We start from the raw sequence: 21877 nt of genomic DNA on the forward strand, positions 1-21877 counted from the left end.
AAATTTTTAATTATTGAGAACATAAGCTGGTGGTGGGTAATCACAATAATGACAAATATACACTGAAATGGGGGAGTACTGGGAGTTTGTTTTTACAAAATTCAACACAGAGTTCAATAGAAAATAGTCATCATTATCACACATCGACAAAAAGAGTGACAGAGAGAGAGAGAAGTGATAACAAAGGGAGAGACTACTTTTTGAATTCAAGGCAAATCATTGTGTGATATTCCTACCGAGTTTATTTGACAAACTTGTGTTTTCAGAAAGGCTGACAGAGATGAAGAGGGGGTGTGAGATGTAAAAGCCATGGATTTTTAATATTTTCAGTCCTGCATTTTCAAAAAAAAAAAAAAAATATATATATATATATATAAATATATTTTTGATGTACTATTAAACGTGAGGATTCTTTAAAAATACTTTTAAAGGTACGTAGATTTTTGAAAACGCTTTTTTTGAAGCACTATCAAAGGCATGGATTGTTTTTAAAGATTTTGTGAGACAATGAGGCAATGATTTTTTTTTAAGGTACAAAGTCGTGGATTTTTTTAAATATACGCCAATATCAAAGGCAGGCATTTTTTTAAATTTGTTTTTATGGTACTATCAAAAGCGTGGATTTTTTAAAAATATTTTAAGAGGTACCGTCAAATGTTTGAACTTGGCGACCAACGTGGGGTCAACGATAATTTCCTTATTTAAATAAATGTAACATTTTTGTGGGTCGTTGGCCGATGAGGATCTATATACAGTATATTTTAAAGCCTTGATTTTCTGAAAACACAAATTTGCCAAATAATAAAACAATATTTTTCTAGAACTAAATTAGAAATTGCAAAATATTTTGTGTTGATAATTTTGACGAAAGAGTACCTAAAAATTGTGTAATATAAATTCTGGTGTACATATATTTTTGAGTGGGGTTGGATGTATATGTAGATGTGTAGAGTATTGTAATGCTCCTCTTTTTTGAAGGTTTTTTCTTGGATCTTGTATTTTTGTTTTTTTCTTTTTTTATAAAAACTATTGTTTTGTTTGTAAATATTTGTTTATGTATGTGTTCGTGTAACCCTTTACCCCTTGGGTAAGTTTCTTAACTACATGTTAATATAAAAAATAAAGAAAACCCCAAACAAAAACCCAAAACATAACAAAATAAAAATAAAAAAATACCACATTCACACTGTTAGTACTTACGTTTGCATATACTATCCGAACAATACGAATTGATCGGACAATCGCCGGTAACTTGGCATGGTGTCGGCAATGGCTTACAACCATTGACCCGGTCAGCGGGATTGCCATCATAACCATTGCGACATGCACACTGAGCCTTGTGACCCTTCGGAATACATTCCGCATTGGGGCCACAGCGCACGTTGGCGCATACATCATGACATTTGGGTACACCATTTGTTTTCGTGCATTCAGCATGCGGTGGGCAGTCTTCGTTGGTCTCACATTCCACCGAGGTGCGACAACCCTCATTATAAGGGTCGCCAACCAAACCAGCGGGACAGGTACACTTGAAGGAGCCGCGTGAATTGCGACACCGAGCACCTGGACCACACGGGGCATCTTTACAGAAATCAATGACTTGACAACCGAGTTTAGGATCACCAGTAAAACCGGGTTGACAATGGCAGACTTGTTTATGATTTTCCGCTGTACAAACGGCATTATCGCCACAAGGCTGACCGATGAGGCAGGCGATTTTACACATATGACCCTCACAGGTCTTGTCGCTGGAACAATCATCATCCGAGGTACATTCGACTTTACGACAACCCGACTTGGGATCACCAAAGAATCCCTCTTTGCATTCACAATCCGCGGCATGACTGCGGGCAATACATTCAGCATTGCGTCCGCAAACGGCGCGTCCTAAGCAAACATTTTCACAACTGGCTCTGCCGTAGTTATCGACAACACACACTTCATTACTGCCACAATCCTGATCTTCGCGACACAACACTTCCTTGGTGCAAATATTATTCAAACAGAATTGGAATTCAGGGCAGGTAGAGTTAGATTTACAGGTGGGTTGGCACACACCTTGGATACACAATTGATCGGCAATACAATCGCGATTTGACGAACACAATGAACAACAGAGGCCATTCGAGCAAATGCTACCGGCGGCACATTGATTATCGGCATTACAGTACTGCAATGGGACACAACCCAGTTGAGGATTACCAGTGGTACCTCTTTCACACGAGCAAATACCGATGTGATTTTGGGCTATACAACGAGCTTGGGAGCCACAGGCATTTGGCAATGAGCAAGGGTCAACACATTTCGAATCGACACAAGCCTTTTCACCTGAACAATCATCATTATCCGCGCATTCAATAAATACACATTCCACCGAAGGATCTCCACGAGCATTGGCAGGACAGGTGCAGACAGCATTATGCGATTGAGCAACACAATTGGCATTAACGCCACAAACATTTTCACGTTCACACGGGCTACGGCATCTGGAGTTTTGACAGCTGGCGGTGGCAGGACAATCGGAGTCAGTAAGACATTCATTGGGGTCACGGCATCCAGCATGCACTGGATCGCCAATCAAACCTTCAGGGCATTGACAATTGAATGATCCTGGTAAATTCTGACAGAAGGCAGTCTTGTGGCATGGGCGACTCAGACATTCATCGACATCTTCACAGATGCCATTATTCAGATGATAACCTTCATAGCAGGAGCACAATGCCTTGTGATCGACAACATTACAGGATCCCTTGCCGCAGGTGATAAAATCGCAAGGTTTAATACAGCGATTGGTGGCTTCATCACAGGCCCTATCACTGGCACAATCGTCGTCGGTGATACATTCCACCTTGAAACAACCCACTGAGCTATCGAATGGATCTCCCAAATGTCCTGGAGGACATTCACACATAGCCTGGTGTTGTTCCGCCTGGCAAAGGGCATTTGGACCGCAGCTGGTAGTCAAGCAAGGATTGGAACATTTATCATTGATACATGCCAAGGCAGTGGAACAGTCTTCATTCTTGTAACATTCTTTGGGTTTAGCACAGCCCTTGACATAGCCATCTCCAACAGTACCCTCGGGGCAAACACATTTAAACGATCCAGGAATATTTTCACATTTGGCCGAAGCATGACATGGTAGTTCGGTACATTCATCAATATCAGAACAGCCGAATGGGGTACCAATGAACCCTTGAGCACATTTACATTTTCCGCTCAAACACAATTCGGTTGGTGGACAATCGGCGTCAGAATCACAACCAGGTTGGCAGGTGCCATCATTGTTACAAATCTCTCCGGGCAAACAGTTATTGCTGGTGTAACAAACCTTGCGACAGACTTGTTGATAGCAACGTTCTCCAATGGCGCAGGAGGAAGTCTTTTGACATGGCAAATTACATTGATTGCCGATACACATATGACCGGTGGGACACTGATTGGTGGCCAAGCAAGGAGCTGGTACACGTACACAGCCTTGTTCAGGTGTGGGGTTGCCTTCAAAGCCCTCAGGACAAGAGCAGTGGCTACGTTGGTTGTCAATATTACAAAGAGCATTGGGACCGCAGACACCTCCAGTTTGACAGGGGTCAGCACATTTGTTATCAATACAAGAACGATCCGAAGGACAATCTTTGTTGCTACGACATCCAATGGAGCAGACACCCTTCAAGCATGCCAAACCGCTGGCACACTGGCTATGGTCAACACATGGAATCACACAGACATTCTGCAAACATTTCTCTCCGACGGAACAATCATTTTCTTCACGGCATATAACACGACATTCTCCGTTATAGCAAACTTCACCGCCACAATCAGCATCTGAACGACAGTGGGAGACGGAACGGGCACAACCTTCCTTAGCTGATTCTCCCATTGGTTGGAAACGGAAGGGACATGAGCAAACAGGTTTACGATTGATAACCTTACATTCGGCATTGGCACCACAGGCATTGTCACAGGGATTAACACAGCGACCGCCGCTGCAAATTGTATTGGCGGGACAATCACCATCACCATTTGGACATTGTCCCTCGGGACGGCAACCCTGACGAACTGGATCTCCAATGAAATGTTCAGGACATTTACAAATTGGACCTTCAGATGTAACTTCACAAATGGCCGAATGATGACAGGTACCTGGGGTGCAACCTCCGGTCTTAATACATTCCATTTCAGGTATTGGGTTGGCTTTGTATCCCGGAGGACATTGGCATACAGCACGATGATCTTCAGCCAAACAGATGGCATTGGTGCCACAGGATTCGTCGTCGCAAACATCGAAGCAAGTGTGGGTCAGACGATTACACAACTGATGTGAGGGACAGTCTTTATTGTAGACACATGGGACACTCTGACAGCCCTCATAAGGATCATACGGATCGCCAGCAAATGGTCCAGGAGGACATTGACATTGTGCCTGATGATTGTTGGTAATGCATACAGCACGTGGGCCACATTTGACTGCCTCACAGGCAGGTCTACATGTGAGCACTTCCTCTGGTCCATATTTAATACATGCCTCCGATTCTGCACACTCAGCATTGGAACGGCATTGATGTTTCTGTTTAGGTTGACAGCCATTACGATCATTGGGATTACCCACAAATCCAGGCAAGCAATCACAGCGGCCTTGATGATTCTTGGCAACACAAATAGAATTGGCAGGGCAGGTGAATTCATCACAAATTGATACACATTTCAAAACGCCCACAACATCTGGTCGACAAGCCGAAGCAGCTGGACATTCTTGTTCCGAAGTACAATCGGGCAGGCTGGGTTTCTCACAAGTCGATGACACGGGGTTCCAGACATAGCTGTCATCACAGCTGCAAATTGCATTGCCACTGTTATCCAACTTGCAAACTTCGTTGGTGCCACACACCACTTTGGAGCACATATGCACACATTCCTTGGCTCCGTCATTAACCGCCGAACAGGTATAACCCAATTCACAATCATTATTTGATTTACATTTATCCTCCACTTCGGGTATTTTACGTTCGGGTTGACAACCTGTTTGCAAATTGCTGGGTACACCATAATAACCATCACTACAAATACACGAGGAACGATGGTCATTGGCCACGCAGAGAGCATTTGGTCCACACTGTATTTTTGAACAGGCATCAACACATTTACGCAATCCCTTGCTAAGTTGGAAGCAAATTTCGGAATTTTTACAATCAGCATCGTTGTTACATTGACCACGAATGGTACAGCCTGTCTCGAGATTATTGGGATCACCCAAATAACCCAAGGGGCATAAACATTTACCGGCATCACACACGGCTCTGGGACCACAAGTTGTCTTGGAGCATAGATCCTTACATTTGCCACGTTCGCAGGAATAACCATCGGGGCAGTAGACACGTTCATTACATTTGCATTTCTGGGCATCGGAGCAGAATTCTGTGTCAACAGGTTGACAGCTGGTGAATGGATCTCCACCAAATCCTGACAAACATAGACATTCGAAACCTCCATGGGTGTTGAGGCAGGCGGCATTAAGACCACATGGTTTGTTCATACACTCATCAATATCGTGGCAACCGACATAGGCATTACCGGCAAATCCTTGAGGGCAGACACATGTAATGCCATTGGCATCAGCTCTACATTCGGCATTGGGGCCACAGCTATTCGGCTCACATGCTGTTTTACTTTGGGCGCCACAGCCCTCGTAGGGATTACCTGTGGTTCCTGAGTTGCAAACACACTCAGCACTGCCATAGCCATATTCACAATGAGCATTAAGACCACATGGAGGATTACATTCAGCATACTTAATCGGAGGCATACAAATCAAATCAGGGTTGCCAATGAAGTTCGGTTCACAGACACATTTGCCACTGTTCTTATCGCACATGGCACCAATACCGCAAACAACGCCATCACATCTTTCCTTGCAACGCCCATTAATGCAAATTTGTCTTTCATTACAGGGCCTGGAGGCAGAACATTGATCTGTCGAGCAAGAACCACCAGGGAAAGGATTACCCATATAACCCTGGGGACATTTGCAAGTGGGTCCTTCAGAGGTGGGAATACACAAAGCTCCTTCTCCACAAATGACATCCTTACACTGGGATACACAATCGCCATTATCGTCCTTGACAAAGCCCACACGGCAGCGACACCATGCGGCATGATTATCTGTTTCACAGAAGGCATTGGGTCCACAGAGTAAACTGGCGCAGGGGCTGACACAGGTACCTTGCATACAGGCCAAGTTACTGGCACAATCTTCATTAGTAACGCACACGCTCTTGGGTTCGTCCGATGATTCCAAAATACAACCACTCTTGTAGGGGTCTCCCGTAAAGCCCTTGGGGCAAACACATTGATAACCTCCTTTCTTGTTGACACAATAGGCGCCATAGGCACATGGCAAATGGGCACATTCATCTTCATCGGTACAACCCAGCAGAGGATCACCCTTATAACCCACTTCACACATACATTGTGGTGGATCGGTTGGTGTACACTTGGCATTGATACCACATGGGAATCGTTCACAAGGACTTTTACATTTGTTGTTGTCATAGGGATCAAGGAAGAAGGGTGGTGGACAGACACATTCTCCTGGCTGCACACATTTCTCATTCGTGTTACATTCCTTGTCTGCCGCACATTTTCTTTGGGCCGGAGTACATTGGCCATTGTAGGCATCTCCATTGTAGCCATCGGGACAAACACAGGAGAACGAACCAGGTTTATTAATACATTCCGCACCATAGGCACATACCCTGCTGCCAGGTTCAGAGCATTCATCAACATCGACACATGAGCCATCAGACAAAGTTTTGTAACCCTTGGGGCAGGCACAATAGCTAACACCGCCTGCAATTGAAATACATTCTGCACCACTGGGACACTTCTCGCCATTCGAGCAGCCGGAGAGTATACAACTGCTACCGACCAGTTTGAAGGGAGCTTGACATTGGCATTCGGGCGAGTTACATTGTTCACACATAACGAAGGGATTACCATTAAAACCGGCGGCACAGCGACATTCGTAGCTGCCTGGCAGATTCTTACACAAGGCATTAATACCACAGGCCGGTTTGGATCGTGTGGCGGAACATTCATCAATATCCTGACATTGTCCTGTGGCTGGATTACGTTCATAACCTTGACGGCAAATACAAACACTGGTTCCGGTATAACTGTCTGCCACGCAGGATTCACCTGGAGCACATGGATTTGAGTCGGAACAGGATGGTGGTGCCCGAGTTGCGGCGCAACCTTCACGGTAAGGATCTCCTGAGGCACCCGAGGGGCATTGGCATTGATAGCCACCAGGAGTATTCGAGCAAATGGCATTTGCAGCACATGGATTGGCTTTACATTCATCGATGTCATTACAACCTCCAGGCATATCTGGGGAGCCAGTGAAGCCTTCAGCGCACAAACATTGAGCCTGGCCGTTTACCAACATACAATGGGCATGGGCACCACAATTCTTGAATTCACATGGATGGCGGCATTCATTGCCGACATTTGGTTCGGGACACAAGCATCTCTTGGCCGGATCACAAATAGCATTGCCAGGACAATCGTTGTCCAAATTACAGGTGACAATTGGTACACATCTGACAGTTGGGTCAGGATCGGGTATGGAGTCGTCGGGGCATTTACAGGTGAAACCACCATTCATGTTGATGCACTCGGCGCCTTCACCGCATTTATTGCCACTGCGGCATTCATCCACGTCCACACATTTTGTGTGAGGATCTCCTGAAAAGCCTGAGGGGCATGAACACGAATAGCTGCCTAAGGTGTTTGTACAGGTGGCATTGGTGCCACAGCTGCCAAATGGTCCATGTACACCTGTGTCACATTCATCAATATCCACACAGCCGGCAGCAACATCACTGGGATTAAATGTCCAGCCATCTTCACAGATACAATAGGCTTCATTGCCATCGGGCTTACAATAGGCATGATCACCACAATGGACATCGGCACAGGGTTCCTTGCACATAACGCGCGGTGGAGTTCCTACATAACCAGCTTCACAATCGCACCTATACGAGCCGGGGGTGTTGATACATTGGGCATGATCGCCACATACACCAGCATGGGTACGACACTCATCAATGTCCACACAACTAGAACCCATAGGTTCAAACCCGTCCAAACAGAAACATTGATTTTCAATACACTCCGCATTGTTGGTACAGTCGAAATTCGTTGAACATTGGATATTAACATCAACCTGTTCGCAAGCGGTCTTGGCATCAGGTTTACCTGCAAATCCTTGGGGACACGAACACTCATAACCCGGTTGTTTATTTTCACAAATCGCGTGGGGACCACAGGGTTTTTCCATGGTCGAACATTCATCGATATCAATGCAACCGCGGAAGGGATCACCGGTAAAATCGGGTTTACAGGAGCAGACAAAACTACCAATGGTGTCGGTGCAAATGGCATTTTCACCACAGGGATTGTCTTGACATTCATTGATATCTGTAGAGATGCACAAAGGTCGGTCGGACGGATAAGGTAACGTAGAAAGTGAGACAGAGATTTTTCGTTTTCGATACGTTGGTGAAAGCCGTGAACAAAGCAATTGCGTATTTTGTATTTTTTTTTGAACAATTGCATTTGTTTTTGTTGTTGTTGGTGGTGGTTTTTTGGAGGTGTTATGAAAAAATGTTAATGAAATTAGTGTTGTTTTATTTTTGGGGAAATAGGGGATATTTTTTATATATAAAAATAATATATAACTTAAAACTAAAGTGGCGTGAAAATAGAGCGAGCAGTAGCAGTTGTCTACAATAAATGTGAAAATAGTTGCAAGTCAAAAGACTTTTGGCGGTAGTCATAAAGCTATGAAGAGAAAATAATCGAGTTGAAGCATTTCAGAAAAGCTTGTTGGTTGGTTCTTTTGCTGGTGAAGAAGCAAGTGTTTAACTTTGGTGTAGGTGTTTGTTTGTGTGTTTTAATTTGGAAGCTTTTATGAAAATGCTGAAGTGTAGAGTTTAGAAAGAGTACGTTGAGAATAATATTTGCAAAATTTTTTGGCAGGTGATATCCTAAACACTGAGAGTGGAAATTATTCATTGGTGAGAAAATATATGTGTATATCTTCTTGATTCCTGTGCAATACGCAAAATTGTTAGGTTACATAGATATGCCCTGACGTATACAATGAAATATCTAATTAATAAATTTGTCATGTGTTGGGCGCCAGATTACAGAGAATTTGAAACATAATATTTATAATAAAATTGTATGAAATAAAACACACTCTAAATGGAAGACTGTCAAACGTCGGGCGCCATTTTTGAGTTTATGTCACAAAAATATTGGATCTACAGAGTACATTGGCATGCAACGCAAATAACTGGTACAACCAACCTGATAAAGATCTCGAGTAAAGCAGATATTGGGAAAATCGATTATTAACATCCCCTTTTGTTGACCTCCCTTTATGGTAAACAATAGGGTCCCAAATTTTGAAAATTACAAATTTATTGTGTTAATGTGGATGCACTAAGAACGAAGATCTGGCATCTCTAAACACCACATTGAGCGCAAAGACATAAATAAATCGGTACAAATGGAAGGTGATACATTGGGCGCCATTAAGGTGTATCACTAGGAAGTCTTCTAATTCAATTTTGAAAGTAGGAGAGAAAATAAATATTACGTTGGAAGCCTGATTAATTAAAAAAATGTAGGTAAAAGAATAACGTTGGGCGCCACTTGATATTAACTTTTTTACAATGGCGATTTCTACAATGAATTGTAATAAAAAAATTTGCAAATAGAATTCCCAGGCATTCTCAGCTTTTAAAAATTTTTGTAATAATCATGATTTTAAAAAATTTCACAGAGAGAGAGAGAGAGAGTGAGAGAGATAGAAAGAAAGAGAGAGAGGTCAAAGTATAAAAGTTGATGAAAGAGTAAGCTTAATGCATAATCGATAAAAAAATGATACTAACTTTCACAATGCAAATAACCTTGGCCTTGAAAACCATTTGGGCACAAGCAACGATATGAACCGGGAAAATTAATGCATTTAGCGTTGGTGCCGCATTTGGCGACACCATTATCTGGATTACATTCATCCACATCTATGCAAGCACGACCGGCACCGATGGGGCCCATAGCTAATGATTTGTTGCTGTTGTTGTTGCCGTTTGTATTATATTTATTCGAATCGTAGCCATAGTCCTCGAGTTGAAAACCCGCCGGACAACGACATGCAAAACTACCGCCCATATTCACGCATTCAGCACCCAAACCACATGGATTGTTAATGGAGCACTCGTCGACATCTGTTGTGTGTGGGTGTGGTTGGTTGGTTTATGTAAATGATAAGCGTTGATTTTATTTTTTGTTTTGGTTGGTGTTGTGCAAGGATGGTATGGTTGGTGTTTGTGTGTTTTAAATTAAATAATTAAAATATTAAATTTAATATTAGTAAATTAAATTATATATAAAATAATATGAAATGTAGGCCAGTTCCAAATTCAATATTTATTGTTTGTTTGATGTAATGTTGTTTTTTCATTGAATTTGAAAATTAATTTAAAATTGGTGCAAATGTAATGCTTGCTTTTGGTGTTGTTGTTTGTTTCTGTTGTGGTTGCTATTATTATTGCTTTCATTGTAAATGAAAATGATTTTTGCATAGTAATAATGGGTGCAAATTTTTAAATATATTTTGACTTAAGGAAACATCCTACAACTAAAATCAGCTTCAGCTTGATTTCTAAAGGAACAAGATTGGTGCAAATACATTGAAGCTTGTTTTGTTTTTTTTTCATCTTCTAACAAATAACAAAAACATAAATGTTGTTCATTTTGTTTTGTAAATTTTTTCTGAACTATGGAGCAACGCAAAAGCAACATGTAACATAAAGATACCATCCTCTGGATGAGGGTATGGTTTTTTTAAAGCACTTTAAAAGCTTGAAAAAAAATAAATTCTCTTCTTTTTTGCAAAACTTACCTTCACAACCGTGCATTGGATCACCTGAATAACCATCAGGACACAGACATTTGAAACTACCCTCCGTATTTTGACACTGAGCATTGCGGCCACATGGTGAGCGTGCACATTCATCATAATCTAAACAACCAGCTTCTGATCGTCCATCGCCGTCATAACCTGTAGGACAGTCGCAGCGATAACTGCCCTCCAGGTTAGTACATATAGCGTTTGGACCACAAACATTCGGTTGAGCACACTCATCGATATCCAGGCAACCATCGTAGGGATTGCCATAGAAACCATCGGGGCAGGTACATGTATAATTGCCGGGCATATTAATGCACTGAGCATTATGACCGCAAGCATTTGGATTTTGGCACTCATCAATATCTGGGAGAAGAGAGAGAGAGAGAGGAAAAAGAGAGATTAAGAGATAACAATTTCTAAGCAAATTTCGTCATAGGACAATTAAGCAATTTTGCTGAGACATTTTTAGGTCGTTGAAATCCTGCCCAGAAGTTTTTGGGCACCATAGAATATTTTTGTTTTTGACATTCTGCTTCGCACTCACCTGTACATAATACTTCACCATCACCTTCGTAGCCATCTTTACATTTACACAAAAAGTGTGCGGGTAAATTGCAACATTCGGCATTTTCAACGCAACGTGCAGCTATTTGTGGATCTTGACACTCATCGATGTCTAAAAAGAAGAATGAAATAAAATTAGGAAATAAATAAATGATTTTTTTTTGCTTTGAAAATTAATATTGACAATAAAATCTATGACTGAATACAGAAACAAAACAAACAGACAATTATATTTCTTGAAGAATTTATCAGAGAAATAAGAGTGGATTTTTTACCCAATTTTCATAAATTTTTTATTTTCAGATATCATGTTGGGCGCCAATTTGAAGATGATCAATTGGGCACTATTAAAATGCCCAATAAGCGACTTTTGAAGAATATTTTTTTACCGGACCGAATACCGAATGGAGCTACAAGTTAACTATATTTTTTGAAGGACAAGCAGAGCTGAAGGTGTGGATTTTTTAAAGAAACTGCAGATCTACAAGCTTGGATTTGTTAAAAAATATTATTTGAAGGAACAGCAGAAGTAAAAAAGTGGATTTTTAATTTTTTTTTGAGGGACACCCAACTAGAACCGTGAAGTTGTTTTAAGAATATTTTTTGAAGGACAGGCAATGCTACAGGCTTGGATTTTTAACGAATATTTTTTCAAGGACAGACAGTGCTATAGGCTTTTATTTTTTATGTCAAACAAATGTTTTTTTGAAGGATTAGCAAATTTTTTGAGAATATTTTAGAGGGATTAGCAGAGCTAGAAGCCTGGACTTAAAAAAAAATTGAGGGACTGGCCGAGCTAGAAGCGTGAATTTTTTAAAGAAAAATTTTAAAGGACTAGCAGAAGTAGAAGCGTGGATTTTTCGAAGATTTTTTTCAAGGATTAGCAGAGCTGGAAGGGTCGATTTTTCGAAGAATATATTTGTAAGGACTAGAAGAGCTAGAAGCGTGGCTTTTTCGAAGAATATTTTTGAGGGACTAGCCGAACTGGAAGCCTGGATTTTTAAAGAATATTTTTGAAGAACTAATAGAGCTAGAAGTATGGATTTTTAAAGAATTTTTTTGAAGGAGTACCGAGCTAAACGGGTGAATTTTTCGAATAATATTTTTCAAGGACTAGCAGAGGTAGAAGCGCAGATTTTTCGAAGGTCAGATAGTGCTACACGCTTGGTTTTCTATAGAATATTTTTTTAAAGACTCAGATAGAAGCGCGGATTTTTTATTTTTGTTCCGAATCATGGACTCATGCGTTTGAGCGTGGAAAAAACACTTCGAATCAATAATCGTCTATTTCTTCGGCACAACGGGTCATGGAGCGACTGTTCGCTTTGTAAGTAATGACGGCCAGTTTTGAATGGTAATTTGGCGAATTTTGAAAAACTAATCATAGACAATTGAATTATTGGCAACGAATGTCTGCAAGAAAAAAATTTAGGTCCAAGATTTTTGATGCCAGAAGATGAAGTTGTTCGACAATTGGTTTTTTCGTATGGAAAAGTGTAGACTTTTTTATGATGATAATTATTTGGATTTTCATTAATAGACCACAAATTTATGTGATATACCTCATTTTTCACACCTTTTATTATTTTTATCTAAAAATCATTTGTTTATTAAATTATTTTTTCTCAATCCCACACCCGGACACACTCTCATGACTCCTTCCTGGTTCTGTAATCGGCATTATTAAAAATATACTTTATGACGTCTATCAAACAACCAAATAAATCAGATGGGTTTTTTTCCTTTTTTCAAAATAACATAACTCATCGCAGAACAATGGCACTTCCTATCATTTATCTGTCTGCTTTACGCGATACTCAAAGAAAAATACATATACAATGCGTATAAAGAAAATTGCGTAAAGCCAAACGATGTGATTAACATTTTAGCATTGAAACAATTGATGTATGGTCGTGATGCAGAGGTAAAAATGCAACAACAATGGCGTAGCATAGAACACGCATACTTGGCAAACAATTGAGGAATGAGAGGTTGAGATGAAGAATAATTGTTGCAAAAAATCGAAATGAAACCACGCAATATTTACCACCTGACTAGAATGTTGGTATATGACGTTACTGACGTATAGCGGAGCTCTATAGTTTTCTGGTGGTGATTTCAATGAGTGAATCTACACTTGTGGCATGCCATTGCTTTGCAACATTTGACATTGTTTAATAATAATCAGAACTGAAGTTGGCCGAACAATTGATTTGAAATCTTCTGTGATAGATTCATTAATCATAAAATGTGGATTTCAGAACAAAGAAAACTAGAAACTGAGTTTGCTTCCAAGAATTTGATTTTCATTTGTCTTCATATAAAATAATATCTTGATCGAGGCAACATAGTTTCATAACTGATTTCGGTGAGAAGATTGACACCAAAGTATAATATTTTTTAAAGCGACAAGAACTCAATAATAATATAAAATATAGCATACTTTTTGGGGCAAAAGTTATTTTTTTACAAAAACTCGAAAATCACTTTGAAATAATTGTTTCTCCTTCGCTGGTACATTGAGCCCATCGCTTTGTAGTCTGGCGGACCATCCACTGCATTTCGCAATCTCTAGCCATATATAAGTGGCATAAAAATCCTCTGGAACAGGACTTAGCAGTGTATATCCCTATTTAGCTGCTTTGAATGTGCACCTGGTGGTGCAGAGTATGAAAAGTTCGGTCCAACCAAATTTAACACAGATTTTACTTGTTAATTTATCAGTCATTTTAAATATGTGGGACCTCTTCGTTGCCATTCCCTTATAGTAGAATTGAATTATATTAACGAATAAAAATCCCTTTAAAAAATCACAACTTTTTATTTGTTCTATCAACATGTTTTTTATTCTGAAAAAAAAACTTCCCCCCAATGAAAACTGTTTTCTATTATGTTTGGATCCACTACCGTACCAGTTCATACTGCCTCATTTCAAATCTTGTTCTAAATCTCCATAATACCTATATTAAATATATGCCTTGGCCAAAGCCAACATATGTACCTGTCTGCCAGCCAGCCAGTCATCCAACCAACCAACCATCCCAGTCAGCCAACCAAACAACCTGTGTAATGCGATTCTTCGCCTTCTATTTTTCTACATTTGCGTTTTGGCCTTCATTCCTATACTTAACTGTCATTCAGAAAAAAAATGTTTGTGATGTTTAATTGTGTTATGCAACTTTAATTAACGCCTCTATGTGAATTAAAACAAGAATTCAAACCAAGACGACCATCAAACAAAGATACTAAGCTCCATCTCAACTCGTCTATCACATTTGAATACCATCAGTAACATTTCTTTTTGCATTTTTGTTTTCTTTCTCATTTTCTTCTTCTTCTTCTCCTGTTTGTAGTGACATTCGAAATGAGTTACAACTGTGTAAATGCATTTCTATGTCTTATTTGCTAGTTGTTGTTTTTGCAGTACATATTTTTCTGACAGCATATCCATCAATTTGAACAGCTGTCAATTTTGCTATAAAAACAACAACCACACACTCATACGCAGCCACAGACTGGCAGGGTATTGGTATTACTATCTATGGTTGGAATTCATCTAATGGTCATTATCGTTTTGGTCCAGGGCGAAAAAAAATGGAGACGAAAGATATTCAGACTAATGGAAAGGTAGTTAGGCCATGATGCTTGATTTATTGGAATGTTATGTTATGCTATGATGAGGAAGTGATAGGATTTTCAGTTTAAAAAGGAAAATAATTTAAAATTTTAATGGAAAAAATTGAAGAAGTTTCTATATAAAGTATTTTACCAAAAGATCTATAGAAGTTTCTGTATAAAATATTTACATATAGAAAGCTTCACTACAGAAGCAAGAGATAAAGTTTAATATCTCCAAGGTTTGTTCAAAAAGTATACGGATAGGAGATAGTTTGAACGCATTTTACCAGTAAAAATGTAATATATGTAGACCTATAGAATATTTTGTTTATAATCATAAACATATATATAGAGGTTTATCTAGCGGAGCAGTATAGTCGGACGGGGCCGACCATATGATACCAAACACAACTACCACGGAACTCTAACTTTTGCGTATGTTTATTTCGAGCCTGATCAATATTTCGTGATATTTGCATCCTCTTGACCGATTAGAGATCAACAGCACCTCTTCCTTCCACTGACATATTTTCCGAATATCTCAATATTCTGTACAGCCCTTCTAATTACTTGTCCAGATTCACTTCACCGTGTGTTGTGTTGTGATTTTCGGTTTTGTGGCCTATAGATCGACTTGAAAAAATACAACAAATTTAGTTTTGGGTCCACTTCATCCCAAAATTTTAATCTGATCATCACAGAAAATTATAGACGTTGTCCTTGAACATACCTGGATCCTCAACGAAAATTTCAAAGCGATGAGCGCTATATTTCCCCCCTCTATTGTGGTAATATGTTACTAAATAATATATGAATACGTAAGCTCCTGAAAATATTTACGTGTAACTCCCACATCCGAGTACATACGACCATATAATTGGTATCAATTTAAAGGTCAACCACTCCTCTTGGATATACTATCAACTTCTTGGGTCTATGTCCTTCAGGAGTAAATATATACGCTATATAATACAAATTTTGTCATTTTTCACACAAAAGTCAGGGTCCATTTGACCCGCCATATTGATCGGAAATATGATTTCCAATTAAAAATGTTGCTGTTTTTTATTTAATATGCAATCAAAAAACCTTGTACAAGGGCCACTGACAAAACAGCAACAATCAAGGCAAATAAAAAAATCAGAGGCATGACGTATTATAGCCACTTTTTGTCCCTCCATTCAGTTGGCTAGGCGCAAAACGTTTTGCATTTCACGCACTATCTACAATGGTGACATCATGTTGTCATTTATGAAATAAAACAACAAAAACGACAAGTTTTTTTTTACTTCTAAGATATAAAACAAAGATTGTTGTAGTTGTTTTATATGTTTTCACTTCTATTTTAAACCTTATTGTTAATAATCATATTTCATGTTATTGTTTGGCAAGAAAAAAATCCAAAAAAAAAAAAAAAACGCGGCAGCTAACCTTGATATTGTCTTAACAATGCTTAGATGTTTTGTTGTTGCTGTTTTGTTTCTAGCTTTACAACAAAAACAATAAATTGTATATTTAAATGAAGCTTAGATGCGTAACAATTAATTAGTTGTTTTTCTTGTTGTTGTTGTGTATTTTCAATAACAATTACATTTCCAGAGTCTATGATGCGTACAACATAATTTTTTTCTTTCTTAACAGAAATACGTCTCTATCGAAACGTTGGGTTTGAAGGCAATTTTATGAAAAATTAGTAGCAAATGTCTTAAAGAAGTTTATATCAAGCTGTTAATGTTTTAATATCATAAATCAGTTTTTTTCTATTTTGTTGATTTGCTTCCCATTAATCAAATCACAGAAATTTTGCCGCCAAATAATTGATTAGGCCATCATATAGCCTATGATGTTGTTAATGACTACCAAAGAAGCTGTGATTATACGAAAAATAGGCTTGTTTGCTTAGGGCAAGGTGAGAAGACATGGTAGCAGATGTTGTCATCTTTTGTTTTTTGATGTGCTATTTTTGTTATAATTATTCCCACGTTCGAATTAAAACGTTACCATCTTTCTATTTGTTTGTATGCCAAGTTTGTGTCTTAAGTCTTTTGTTTGCGATGTTTGTTGTTCTTAATAAGAATTCTCTTCTTTTTTCTTAAGAAGTTAGATTATTTTTTATATTTATAATATATGGCATGAATAATTTATATAAAAAAACTCAATTAAAAAGGTTCTCATCAATTTAAGCTATTGTTTTCGGAAATAAGCTATCTGTTTGCAGAGTTCCTGTGGCTACATAACAAAATAGAATTCTTATGGCCTGGAGTAGATAATATTTTGTTTTAATAAAACAATTTTGAAACTTAATCAAAAAGTCTAACTAATTTGGTGGGAATTCGAAAAGAAGGCAATTAAAATGGGAGAAGATCATTAGTAGTAGATGGATCTTTGGAGAACTATAGAAGATCTTTCAAATGTATTTGATCTATAAAAGCCTTTAGAACAGATTCCATTTGTGGAAGACCTTAAGACAGGGTTTTCAAAAATTTTGGCATTTAAAATTCTAAATTCATCCGAAGTGCCTTAATCCCAAACGAAAATATATGGAGAATATGGCAATTGGCAATAAAATTAGTTTAAATATATATCACGATAAACATCTTTTAAGTATTATTGAATAGTTTGTACTTGGGTAAAATTGTGTACCAATGCCAAATCTTACAGAAATTACAAAAATCGGAAATTCTAAATTACAATAGAATTGCATACCTTCAAAACTTGGATTGAAAAGAAAATATGTTGGCAAACAATTATAAATAATTTAAATTAATTAATTAATTTTAATTTAAAAATAAATGCCCTGGAAAATGCCCTATATTTTGCAACATTAATTAGGGAAATTTGAAAAAAGTTGAGAACATCTGAAAACATAGAATATTGGATTAGAAACTTCAAATCGTTGATTGAAGACATATTTAAAGAAAATATTTAGAATTAAAAATTTTCAGGCCCCCTGAAAGTATGCATCACTCACTGAACATTTTTGATTATTTTATGGAGCCTCAAAAATGGGTCTATAATCTTTAAAAACTCTATTGAAAATAAATTGTGGATATTTGCCTTTTAGCAAGCTTAGAATTATGCAAAGGTATGGAATAATTATATTATCAGGGTCATCCCAAGACAGGAATATTGTGTTATTTTATAAAATCTCAACGCCTAAAAATATGCATCGCACACAGAACATTTTTGTTTATTTTATGGAGCCTCAAAATTAGTCATATTAGTCGACAATTAGTCAGAAAACTTCGTATAAACAATGGGTCTTTAATCGTCAAGCGCTTGGCTGAAATCAAATTGTGAATATTTGCCCTTTAGCTAACCTAAAATTATGCAAGGGCACGAAAAAAATTAAATTATCAGGTTCATCCTAAGACAACATTCGGTTATTTTATAAAACTTTAACCATTGAGAAAATATAGACCAAGATTTGTTTGTTCATGTTAACTAAAATACTAAAATATTCCGTCTTTGTATGATCTTAAAAAAGGGCTAAAACAGCGTAGCAACGTATGCAGCCTGGTTTTGTATTGAAGAATTCGTTATTTTTTAAAACATCAATAAAGTCATTGGCTGTCATGGATATGTTCCTGAAAATTCCAGATTTTCTTTAAACATATTTTAATTTTGTTTTTAAGTTTTCATTACAATAAAACAGCAACAGGAAATTTGAGTACATTTTAGAGCTCCTAAAAGTATGCACCACATTTTTTGAGTTTTTTTTTGTTTTTGGAAAATATTCTAGTTTATAATGTTGACCAAATGAATTTTTAGATTTATGGAAAACATATTATATACGGAGATAACTACTGTAATATATTTGATGCTACAAACTCTGTTAAAATATGAGGCCAATCACCTGATACCACATAGAAGTATGTAACATACTACTTTTGGTTAAAACATAGGGCTAATCAGCTGATACCACCTAGAAGTATGCACCATTGTTTATGTTAAAATATAAGGGTAAGCAGTTAATGTCATTTTTAAATCGGATTATACCATTTTTTAAATTTTAAAAATAATGAAGCGCGACGAAATTCTGGAATTTTCTACTTGTAAATTTTTTTCTCAAACATTGTCAGTTTTTCAAAAAACGAGAACAAGCAACAAAAATCTAATGCTACACATTAATAATGTAGTGAAAAAAACAACAACAACTATAACCAACTGTTACAAAAAAATAGGAACACATTCTCAACTCCTCTGTTATTAATTTCATTATTTTTGTGCGCAACTACATAAAGGTAAGCTTTTTCATTCCTCCAGATGCCATTGCCTGTGTGGCGAAAAGCACTCAACCTAATAACAGGTGCATAATTATGTGTTTGTAAATTGAGAAATGTGTAGAGATATAGGAACAGCAGAAGAAGAAGCAGCAGCGGAATATTTGTGTGCTCTACTCGAATATAGCTTGCCATGCGAATCGTCGGTTTACCCACAAGAAATCACTGAACAAATCACAAACAAAAACAACCATTCCGTGCCGGGCTGAATAAAAGAAGAACAACAACAGCAACAATGCAACAACAATGTTTGCAAACATAAAGTATGATATCAAGGAAGTTATTATAAGATTTCATGATGAGGTTGCAAAGAACATTGTAAAGAAAAAAAAATAATAATAATAACAACAACAACAACGAGAACAAATGTTCTGCAGCCATATATTTATTTGAAAGATCTTAGGTTTGATGACTTGGTTGGATGGATGGTTGTTGGCTTGTTTGATTGGTGAGAACTATAAGTTTGTTGCAAGTTGTGGTGTGTTGTATGTGTGTGCGTGTGTTCGCCTGTGATTCTTGTTTGTTTGCTTGATGTTTGAACTTGCAAATTATCTATCCTCTGCACTTGCCTATTAATTGAGAGCATAGTAATTCCAAAAGGGACAAATTGATTGTTTGAACAAAAATCGTCTTCATTGAATTTTTACAATAATGACAAACACGAAATAATAGAGGAAATCTTTATTTTTGTAGCTTGAAGGGGGAAAATAATGAGGAAGACTACACCAATTCGTGTTGAAAATTATAATAATTTCCAAAATGTAACAGAGTTGCTTTTTCATATGTGGGTAGTTAAAAATGTATCTAATCCGTAAAAAAAACGCCTAACCTTGAATAATAATTTAACAGTGTGAATAGTTATCTTTTGTAATGCGATGTATGTACGCAGGCGTATAAATTGTGAAATAAATGAAATAATTTGACTTTTCAGTTCTGTTTTCATTTGACATTGTAGGCCTAACGAAATAAAAACAAAACAAAATCATGTAATTATTTAACCAGCAGCATTATACCGAAGCAAGGTCTTCTTAAGGTTTAGAGGGGGAAGTTGAAAGAAATCAACAACAATTTACGTCCGCACCAAAGAATTGGGATTTAGGGCAAATGCTGTATAATTTCCGGCATATAATTGCGTATTATTATAAAATAATTTTTGTTATTTTGATGGGAAATTTAAGAGGGGAAAGAGTGTGGTTTCTTAACAGGTGGTGGTGGGTTATTGAAATTAATTGTAAATAGCTGAAGGGGGAAGTAAACAATTTTAAATATTTAATTTCATAAAATGACCATATAAAAAAACAAAAAATTAAAATTTAATTGAATACCTGCTAAAGGTAGGCCTTGCTAAGGCATAAAATATTGGAACTCCTGAAAGTATGCATCCTGGACAGGCAATGAGGATTTGGTTTTTTGTTAAAGTTCAAAATCACTCATTGGATGGTTTCTATTGAATTTCTTCTTAAAAAATTGAATTGAAAATTTGAATTGAGGACCTACTAAAAGTCTTCAAGAAGAAATTTTGGATTTTGTAGACGTTGTCGTAAAAGTAGGTATTGCTAAGGTATTTTGGATCGTGTAGTTAAATAACGGATTTAAACATTGTAACTTCGTAATTCTTAATGTGAGCATCCTTGCTATACAGAAGCACTGAATATTTTATTAAAGCCTCAAATCAAAATCTGGAAAATTAGTGGTGAGGACTGCGGCGTTTATATTAATTTTTCTGGTTATTTCCCTCAAATCTTATTTTTTTACTTATTATAAGTTTTTATTTGAACATTTCTACAGATTCTTTTCATTCGTGAAATGTGGGATATTTTATTATTGAAGACTTTCACTAACTTCTGCTAAGGGCTACGGTCGGAATTAATTAAATTATTTCAAAAAACCCTTTTGTTTAAATTCGAAGGGGGTTTTTTTCATAAGAATTAATGTCCAAATTTGTAGTAACCATTATGATCAACATACTTTATGGTTCCATAAATTCTAATCAATTTACAATAAAACGAATTAAAATAAAATAGAAAATTAAATCTTTTATGCCCAATGAGGAAGTCATAACAGGTCTACAAACAAAAGACTTAGGACACAAACTTCTAAACACCTTATACCAATAATTAAGCAATATATAAACGGAAATAATTATCAAACCAGTAAGCGGAGCAGTATAGTCGGACGGGGCCGACCATATGATACCCTACACAACTTCAACGAAAAACTAACATTCTGTGGATCTATATTCTGAGCTTGGGCAATATTTCGCGATTTTTGAACCGTCTGGACCATCTAGAGGCCGACAATTATTACTAATGTTCAACCCTTCTAATTACTTGTCCAGATTCCCTTTCCTTGTTTTGTGATTTTCTTATTCCCATTGGAGCCTTAGGTCCACTTCATCACAATATAATTATCTGATCGGCACCGAAAATTG

General features: G+C 37.4%; 1 protein-coding gene across 1 annotated transcript in view; it reads right to left on the reverse strand.

Annotated features, from left to right (window-relative positions):
- The window catches only part of LOC133326219 (uncharacterized), a 181185-nt gene that overhangs the window by 83941 nt on the left and 75367 nt on the right, over positions 1-21877 (reverse strand). The window contains 4 exon segments of the mRNA XM_061534900.1: positions 1201-8478; positions 9960-10295; positions 10973-11344; positions 11526-11657. Of these exon segments, the coding sequence (XP_061390884.1) occupies positions 1201-8478; positions 9960-10295; positions 10973-11344; positions 11526-11657 (8118 nt within the window).

This window comes from Musca vetustissima, unplaced genomic scaffold (assembly GCF_032173495.1).
Source record: "Musca vetustissima isolate MV318-11 ecotype Yass unplaced genomic scaffold, APGP_CSIRO_Mvet_v1 utg5479, whole genome shotgun sequence".
Lineage (NCBI taxonomy): Eukaryota > Metazoa > Arthropoda > Insecta > Diptera > Muscidae > Musca > Musca vetustissima.